The sequence below is a fragment of the Symphalangus syndactylus genome, chromosome 11 (genome assembly GCF_028878055.3).
Source record: "Symphalangus syndactylus isolate Jambi chromosome 11, NHGRI_mSymSyn1-v2.1_pri, whole genome shotgun sequence".
NCBI classification, from domain to species: Eukaryota; Metazoa; Chordata; class Mammalia; order Primates; family Hylobatidae; genus Symphalangus; species Symphalangus syndactylus.
The window spans coordinates 21,193,409-21,202,699 of NC_072433.2; the positions used below are offsets into that span (position 1 = coordinate 21,193,409).

Below are 9,291 nucleotides of genomic sequence, written 5' to 3' on the forward strand. Positions count from 1 at the left end.
ATGAGATGAGGCAAAGGAGGAACAGAGTTTTTAGCCAGGCTTGGGATAGTAGTAGAGATCATAACCCAAATTAGGCTACAGAAAGGAAGCAAGGATGAGGTCATATGTTCAGGAAAGAAGGTGGCACATTCATGTTTGGTAGCAAAAGGAGAAACTTAAGAAAAAGAGCCAGCAGGAGGCTAGACGCTGTGACTCACGCCCGTAATCCCAGCACTTTGGGAGGCTGAGGTGGGCGGATCACCCAAGAGCAGGAGTTCAAGACTAGCCTGGCCGACATGGTGAAACCCCATCTCTACTAAAAATACAAAGTTAGCCAGGTGTGGTGGTGCATGCCTGTAGTCCCAGCTACTTGGGAGGCTGAGGCAGGAGAATTGCTTGAACCCGGGAGGCGGAGGTTGCAGTGAGCTGAGATTGCACCATTGTACTCTGGCCTGGGCAACAAGAGCAAAACTCCATGTGTAAAAAAAAAAAAAAAAAAGCAAAAGAGCCGGCAGGAAAAACCATGTGTTCAAAGCCCCCTTTGGGAAGAAGGCAGAAAAGAGACAAGGTGCTCATGAGACACATGACTAACCGTGAAGCTGTTGGTCTCTCTGGGCTTGTGGAGCCCACAGGTTATTTGTGCATTGGTGAATGCTTGTCCCTGTAGCTCTTTGTGCCTTGTGGTTTCCCGGACTGTTTCTCTCATGTCCCAGGCTGGATGAGTTGGGGGTAGCCTCCTTGTCTGCCCCTTTCTCTTTCCTCCTTATTTTCTAACAGTCCCCTTTGTTACATCTTCCTCCATGGCACAGTTCTTTCTATTTCCTTTGTCTTGGCTCATCCCTAGGTTACTTTTCTTTGCCTCTGATTTGTTCCCTAGCAGATGTGGGCACCCCAGCCAGAAGCAGAGAGGGGTACAGGGAAGCTACAGAGAAGCCCCTTCTGATGCCCCAGGGAGCAAGCCGACTCCTTCCAGGCTCCAGGAACACCACAAAGCAATATGAAACCTGTTCATGAGAGGAGTCAGGAATGCCTTCCACCAAAGAAACGAGACCTCCCCGTGACCAGCGAGGATATGGGGAGAACTACCAGCTGCTCCACTAACCACACACCCTCCAGTGATGCTTCTGAATGGTCCCGAGGGGTTGTGGTGGCTGGGCAGAGCCAGGCAGGAGCCAGAGTCAGCCTGGGGGGTGATGGAGCTGAGGCCATCACCGGTCTGACAGTGGACCAGTATGGCATGCTGTATAAGGTGGCTGTGCCGCCTGCCACCTTTTCACCAACTGGCCTCCCATCTGTGGTGAATATGAGTCCCTTGCCCCCAACGTTTAATGTAGCGTCTTCACTAATTCAACATCCAGGCATCCACTATCCTCCAATCCACTATGCTCAACTCCCATCCACCTCGCTGCAGTTCATTGGGTCTCCTTATAGCCTTCCCTATGCTGTGCCACCTAATTTCCTACCGAGTCCCCTCCTGTCTCCTTCTGCCAACCTTGCCACCTCTCACCTTCCACACTTTGTGCCATATGCCTCACTTCTGGCTGAAGGAGCCACTCCTCCCCCACAGGCTCCCTCCCCGGCCCACTCATTTAACAAAGCTCCCTCTGCCACCTCCCCACCTGGGCAATTGCCACATCATTCAAATACTCAGCCGCTGGACCTTGCTCCAGGTCGGATGCCCATTTATTATCAGATGTCCAGGCTACCTGCTGGGTATACTTTGCATGAAACCCCTCCAGCAGGTGCCAGCCCAGTTCTTACCCCTCAGGAGAGCCAGTCTGTTCTGGAAGCAGCTGCTGCAAATGGAGGACAGAGACCACGAGAGCGAAATTTAGTAAGACGGGAAAGTGAAGCCCTTGACTCCCCCAACAACAAGGGTGAAGGCCAGGGACTGGTGCCAGTGGTAGAATGTGTGGTGGATGGACAGTTGTTTTCAGGTTCTCAGACTCCACGGGTGGAGGTAGCGGCACCAGCACACCGGGGGACCCCGGACACTGACCTTGAGGTCCAGCGGGTGGTTGGCGCTTTAGCTTCTCAGGACTATCGTGTGGTGGCAGCTCAGAGGAAGGAGGAACCCAGCCCCCTCAATCTATCCCATCATACCCCCGACCATCAGGGTGAGGGGCGAGGGTCAGCCAGGAACCCTGCAGAGCTGGCAGAGAAAAGTCAGGCCCGTGGGTTCTACCCTCAGTCCCATCAGGAACCAGTAAAACATAGACCTTTACCCAAAGCAATGGTTGTAGCCAATGGCAACCTGGTGCCCACTGGAACTGACTCAGGCCTGCTGCCTGTGGGCTCGGAGATCCTGGTAGCATCAAGTCTGGACGTGCAGGCCAGAGCCACCTTCCCAGACAAGGAGCCAACGCCGCCCCCCATTACCTCCTCCCACTTGCCTTCCCATTTCATGAAAGGCGCCATCATCCAGCTGGCTACGGGAGAGCTGAAGCGGGTGGAGGACCTCCAGACCCAGGATTTTGTGCGCAGTGCTGAAGTGAGCGGGGGGCTGAAGATTGACTCTAGCACGGTCGTGGACATTCAGGAGAGCCAATGGCCTGGATTCGTCATGCTGCATTTTGTGGTTGGTGAGCAGCAGAGCAAAGTGAGCATCGAGGTGCCCCCCGAGCACCCCTTCTTTGTATATGGCCAGGGTTGGTCCTCTTGCAGCCCTGGGCGGACGACACAACTCTTCTCTCTGCCCTGCCATCGGCTACAGGTGGGAGATGTCTGCATCTCTATCAGTTTACAGAGCTTGAACAGTAACTCAGTTTCTCAGGCCAGCTGTGCTCCCCCAGGCCAGCTGGGTGCCCCCAGAGAAAGGCCTGAGAGGACGGTCTTGGGACCCAGAGAGCTATGTGACAGTGAGGGGAAGAGCCAGCCGGCAGGAGAGGGCTCCCGTGTGGTAGAGCCTTCCCAGCCTGAGTCCGGTGCTCAGGCCTGCTGGCCAGCCCCGAGCTTCCAAAGATACAGCATGCAAGGGGAGGAGGCACGGGCTGCGCTGCTCCGTCCCTCTTTCATTCCACAGGAGGTAAAGCTGTCCATCGAAGGGCGTTCCAATGCGGGAAAATGAACCTCTTCCCCAGACCAGGACTGGGGCTTTACCCCAGAGCCTCGCCTCGCTGCCGTGAGCAGGCAGAGGATTTGCACACGCCGAGCAGGGAATGGCTTTCCTGGCAGTGAGATTTGGGGGAAAGGGGAGGCATGAAGTCAGCCTCCCAAGGCAGGATCTGTTGCTCATTATCCCATGGTGTCCTTTCAGGACAACCCCAGAGGGTGTTGTGATGGGGAGCAGCAGGCCTGGGGCAAGGAAGGAAGGGGGTGCACACAGGAGAAGAAACATTCCAAAATCAAGGCCTCCCTGTTCTTTCCTCCCCATCCCTAGCTCCTGCAAGAGAAAGTCCAGGCTTTGGGAGCAGATGGCAGAGGGAGGGAGTAAAGAAAGAGCCAAAAATGATGATCCACAGCTTATAGTAGCAGTTAAACTGTCAGAAGTTTTTTTTCTTTTTTGTGGTGGAAGGGCAGGAGGCCCCAAGGTTGGAAATAAGAGGGTTCCCACCCAGAACCCTTCTTGTGAGAGATGCGCACTTTAAAGGGTGATTTTGTTCCAGATGTCTATGGCTGGGTGTGTGGGGGAGGAGCACTCTCATCTACAGGACTCTGCTTGATCCTCTGCTTCATAGCCCTTCCCCATCTCTCCTCACCATTCCGCCTACAAGGCTTCTAGCAGCACGGGGGCCCGGAGGGAGAGCCCCTTCAGGGTTTAGAGTGAAGTACTACCTTGCCAGGGACTCAGTCAGGGGACTTTGGGAGAAAGACTTGATAGCCAGGCTGACTGGGTTCTAGGCAGGCCCTCTGGAAAGGTAGCTCACCTAACAAAGCTCCTCCAACTCAGCATGCCAGACCCACTTTGAAATCTCACAGAATCTTGCTGGTAATGGTGACTTTAGACAGAACTAGTAGACCCTTTTTCCCAGGCACCGACCCCCCACCTTTGTCTGTGTTGTGCCTAAGTGCCTGCGCCACCCCCACCCTCCTGCTGCCCTGACCTCTGCATGGTGTCGTGACCTGGGCCTCATTTGTAGCTGCACTGCCTTTCCTTGTCTGCAAAGTTGGTTTTGTCCACTCTGACCAAGACCTCTAGTTTTTGGTGGGTAGGGGTCTCTCTGGTTTCCCTTTCAGCTATAATCTCTATTTTTAAAATCTCAAAATCATGTCCCCTCCACTTCCACTGCCAAACAGCTTGGTGAAGAAACAAGAAGGGAACTATGCCCTAGGCCAAGGCGAATGCGTGGCTGGGCAGTGCCCATCATGGCATTTTCACACGTCCCATATGCCCCTCCCATCTTATTCCACTGCTTCTCCCAGCATTCTGGTGCCTCCAAGCCATCCCCTCCCACCACCAGCTCTAAGATTCTAGGATAGTCTTGATAACATTTCAATACCTGAATAGATGTCATTTTGTGGTGGTATATTCCTCTGCAAAAAGTATTTTCAATCTTAGTTGCATTTGCACCCCCCCCCACCCCCCGCCAATGTCTTAATCCCACATTTTCTTCACAACTTTTAGCATCAGCTCAGACTGTGGGGTTCCATTGGGTATTGGGAATTAGGCTCCCCCACTAGCTTTCAGGTGGGTGGGTTTTTTTGTTTGTTTTTTGGGGGTCTTTAGACTCTTGAAGGCAACTCAGGGTATTGTCCATGCAGCTCTCTGGTTAGACTTCTCCCAGGCTATGATCCTGGCATGTCCTTTATAAGATATACTTGGATTGGCTGAGACCTGGCCCGGCATCAGGAGTCCAAACCTCTGAGGTCTGATCTCTGCTCTGTCAAGGACTTCGGCAAGTCCTGTTAACTCTGGCTCTTTCACTTCCTCCCCACCTGCCAAATGGGGATAAATAATCTTACCTACCTCCTGGGGGGAGGGGAAGTTCTGAGAATGGAGTCATTCTTAGTGTTCAGGTGCTAAAGGTTGTTCTCCTGGGGGAACAGAGTGACTGAAACTGGCTTGTTTGCTACAAGCCCTACACTCCACTGTTTCATTCCTTGAAAGCAGTTGCCTGGTCAGTCAGCTTTTGGGGGTCCATCAAAGGAAGCTGCTGACCTGACCGCGAGTGCTTCAGTATCTGGTTTGTGTCAGAACCAGACACTAACTTTGTACTGCATTTAGGATGATATCTTTCCCCTTCTCTGTCCCCCATTCTCTGAATGCTGCTTTCTCTGGCTTGTTTCCTACAGTGGGGGCCTGTGGGGTTGAGTCTTGAGGAATCCCCTTAAATGAGGAGAAGGCCTTGGGAGAAGGTCTCATCTCTGGCTGTTTCATGAGCAACTCATTCCTAGAGTTCATTGTTTGCACGGGTTTCTCACAAGCGTCCTTCTTCATAGGAAGGCTCATCAACTGAATTTAGTGACGTGTACACGGTAGATGCTCAAGCAGTGTCTGCAAGGACACAAGCTGAGCTTTCTCCTTATGGGGCAAACCTGTGTCTAACCAGATACAGACCAATTAGTTTAGATCAAATCACCCTGCACTTGGGCTACTTGTGACTTTCCAACCCGGTAACTTCCACTGAATTCTGGAAAGAGAAATTCTTGAGGACCCTGGCAAGTTGGTCCCTGACCTTTCTGTTGCTGTCTCTTGCTGGTGAAGCAATACCAGCAGTTCCGGTAATATCACAGTATCGTTCCATGCATATATAACATATTAATACTTGATTTTGCTGAGCTGCAAAGGTATCTTTCATAAAATAGGGTCCCCAGGAAAAGAAGCTCTGTGCTGTAAATCTCGGTCAGAGCTGTGGCCTCCCCCTTGCCTTTAACCTCTAGTTTAGTCTTTTCCTCCAGGCATGAAAAATATGACTAACCTGTGGTGTGTCCATTCTTCCTTATAGGAATTTCCTGAGTTTGCAGGAGACATGAGAGCAGTTTTTAGAGAGTATTTTAGTGGGAAGTTGTCAACTTTTTAGGAGTGAGCAGTTGACAAGGGCCAGAGCCTGTCTCTTGTCAGCAGTAGGACGTTTCCAGCTCTTAGGAATAGAAAGGAGGACTGCTGACTGGCGCTGTATAAAAATGTGTATACCAATTTGGGAATAGGGGAACCCAGTCATGGATGGATAATAAGCCAAGTCTTGAATCATTCCTATCAAGATTAGTGTACATGAGGAAGAGGTGGCATGGGGGGAAGGGGCTCTGGGATTTCAGAGCTGAGTACTTGTACCTGAGGGGAGGGCCCCCAGCCGATCTGGGCTGATCCTTCTATATTCTTGGTCCCAGTTGGTCATAACACCAAGGGCTTTGCCCTGCGCTGCTTTGCCACTGCTGCTGTCCGCTCACTGTCCTGCCTGCTGCCCTCTACAACTCCCTATCCTTCCATGTCTTTGGCCATGTAGATTAAGTCTAGGCGTCTGGTTCATTCTTACCTGTGTTAGGCCATGTTATTTTATAGCAAAGTCATGTTCAATAGGGATGGTATGAAATGCTGCTGGTGGGCTGGTAAATCCAAAGGGATAAGGCTTCATTGCTGTTGGGAGCCCTTTGGCTCCAAATGTCTGACTATCTTGAGGGAGAAACAAGCAGGTTTCTACTAGTGGTGTCTTCTGTTGTATTAACTTATTTCCTTTGTGGTATCTTGTATCCTGTTTTAAAAACTAAATGAAGGGAACCACATTAGGGCCCATGCCAGCATCCCAGTGAAGTTCGTCCAGCTCCAGTTAGGTGGATTCTGGAGTTTGGAGAGGGTTTAAAGTTTGGCTGAAATAGCACCTCAAGTGGGGTTTAGTTTTATTTTTACCTGTGGGCATCATGGGTGATTTAGGGGGAAGCACAGGATGGTGGTGTGGTTTAAACCTGCAGCAAGCAGGCATATTGAAGAGTTGAGTGATGACGCTGGAGATGAAGGGTTGGACATGGATTGACTGGGAAAAGGCCTGGGTCCATTGGAGTAAAGATAACCTAGTTGATTGAATTGGCCATGGGAAGTTAGGTCACAGTCTTATAAACAAAGTAAATAGGACAGAGACTAAGTTTTAGGGAGACATCTTGGCCTCCTAGGCTAAGTTTACTAAACCACACTGAAGCTGTAGTACCTTCGAGATGGGCAAAAGTTGTACACTACAGTTGAGGAGCTGAACCTTATTAGGTTGGATGTTGATCAGGAACCTGTTTGCCCTTTGCTGGGAAGCCTTCGCCCTCCAGCTTCCCTGGGGTAGGGAAGGTCTCCCACATTATGCAATAATAAAATAAGCATCTGGGTCTTTGCAGCTGTCAGTTGCTCTTTCAACTCTAGGATCCATCTTTGGACCAGAAGCCTGTTCTGTGCCTAGGATGACACTGGCCCCAGAGATGCTAGAGTCGACTGCACTCTCTCCTTAGCTGCAGACTATGCACAGTGCCTGGGGCGGAAGGAGGAGAGGTGTTGGCGGTTTGCCCTGCTGCCTCCCCAGCAGGAACAATAGTCATAAATGCACTTTTCACACTAAGGTTTATTAGTTCTCCAGTTAAACCTAGATCCCTCCCTGGTAGATTGCGAACTCAAAGTTTTGTGATCCCAAAGCCATTCCACTGCAAATGCCCAGCAGTGAAGATGGCCTCAAATTGGGTTCCTGCCTACACTGTGTGTGGCAGCAGCCCATGTGCCTTTACCTATTGTCAAACTTGCAAGCATTTATTTGTCTTTATGACTGTCATGGGGACTGAGGTTCTTCAGAGAGAGAGTGTGAGCTGATGACACAGTGGTTTTACACCCACCCCCTGGACAGGGAGTTTGCACGTAGTTGTGAGCTGTGAGTGGTTAGTGCATTGCTGGTATTGCTGAAGGCAGGGTTGATCCCTCACTTGACTGATACTTGCATTCAAGAGAATCAAGATTGTGTTGGGGGAGGGACTGACTGTACTCATGGCTAACTTAAAGTATTAAAATAAGGCTGTCCCCTACAACCTTCTTAGTCACACAGGATCCCTGTAGCCAAAACAGTATATGATCCAGCTGCAGAGAGCAGACTGCTCTCAGCTTGCACAGCACCTTAGGCGAGGGAAGAATATATGGATAGGGAATGGGGTGGAGAAAGGATGGGAATGTTGTCATCCAGGTGGCTTTAGGGTCCTAAGGAGTGGAGAAGGATGGCACTGGGGAGGTCTGGATGGATCTGTGTAGGAGTTCCCTGTAGATAAATTACTGATCCCCCATCTACTATCCCCAGTATGTAATGGCTGAATTAATATGTAATCAACTGCATTGTATCTAAAGCCTTAGAACTAGTCAGGTGCTCCCTCCACCCAATACCATTTCTTACCCTCTAATCCTACCTGATCTTTAACAAAGCATTAATAATTCTAAGGATAATCTCTATTTTGTTGTGCTTTTTTGTAACTGTTTTAAATAAATCAATTTGTACTGTATATTTGTACTTTTGTGAGATCCTTTTTGCTGTTTTACCATTTTAAGTCTCTGTACTTGGCTACACACAGATTGTATTTTTATTGTTAATGCTCTTCTTATGGATACCTGCATTTAACTTGTGGACTATGTAAACACAATATCTATCAATATCTATATATCTATATATCTATCTATATAAACTACTAGCTTTTCCTTTTGGTGTTTGCGCCTTCTTCCTATTCCAGCCTTAGATGGTGGCCATGGGGTGAGGGATAGAAACCTTTGTGGGAGCAGTTGTAATGGAACACAAATGGTGCCTATATTTGTGCGGTGAGCTCAAGGGAGATGGCATGAGCTTGTCCTCAAGCATGGTCTTTGCCCTCTGTTGGTGTGGATTTCAGAGACCCCAAAGTCTACCTGAAGACTTAGATTCTAGTGGAATCACAAGGATCTGTAGGTGCCTTCGCTGCTGGCCTTCTCCCCAATTCTTTACTCAGGAATACTACCAGAAATTGCTGGAATAAGTCAGCCCCAATCGTAGCTACTGCCTAAAATTTAGAAAGCTTGCCACTAGTAATGGCATTTTTGGAACACTTATTATGGGCTACAAAATATCCTAAGTGCTTTATATGTACAGACAAGTATTTGTTGCTAGTATTATTTCCATTTTGTGGATGGGGAAGCCAAGACATAGAGGTTAAGTAACCTCCCCAAAGTTACACAGCTAGTAAGTGGCAGGGCACTACTCAACCCAGAGATGCAACTCCTGAGTTTGTATGAATTCAGTTTCTTGTGAAGATTGAGATCATCTATGTAAAGCGCTCAGAATCACCTGTGGCACATAGTGAGGACTCAGTCATTTTAAAGCATCCCTGGTAGGACTCCAGTATGGAGCTCTGAGAGAAAGGCATTTGGGTCAATTAAGTAGTTTTTTTTTTTTT

The 9,291-nt window shown here is 49.4% G+C and overlaps 1 protein-coding gene across 3 annotated transcripts in view; it reads left to right on the top strand.

Annotated features, from left to right (window-relative positions):
• The window catches only part of ATXN1L (ataxin 1 like), a 41,840-nt gene that overhangs the window by 2,765 nt on the left and 29,784 nt on the right, over positions 1-9,291 (top strand). Inside the window, exon 3 of one of the 3 annotated variants that reach the window (XM_055298500.2) lies at positions 860-8,568. The exons of 1 other annotated variant lie outside the window; for it this stretch is intronic. In XM_055298500.2, the coding sequence (XP_055154475.1) occupies positions 977-3,046 (2,070 nt within the window). In that variant the 5' untranslated portion in view covers positions 860-976 and the 3' untranslated portion in view covers positions 3,047-8,568. Of the gene's footprint in view, positions 1-856; positions 8,569-9,291 lie in introns of those variants that run through there. One more of the 3 variants, XM_063611630.1, reaches the window with a different exon arrangement.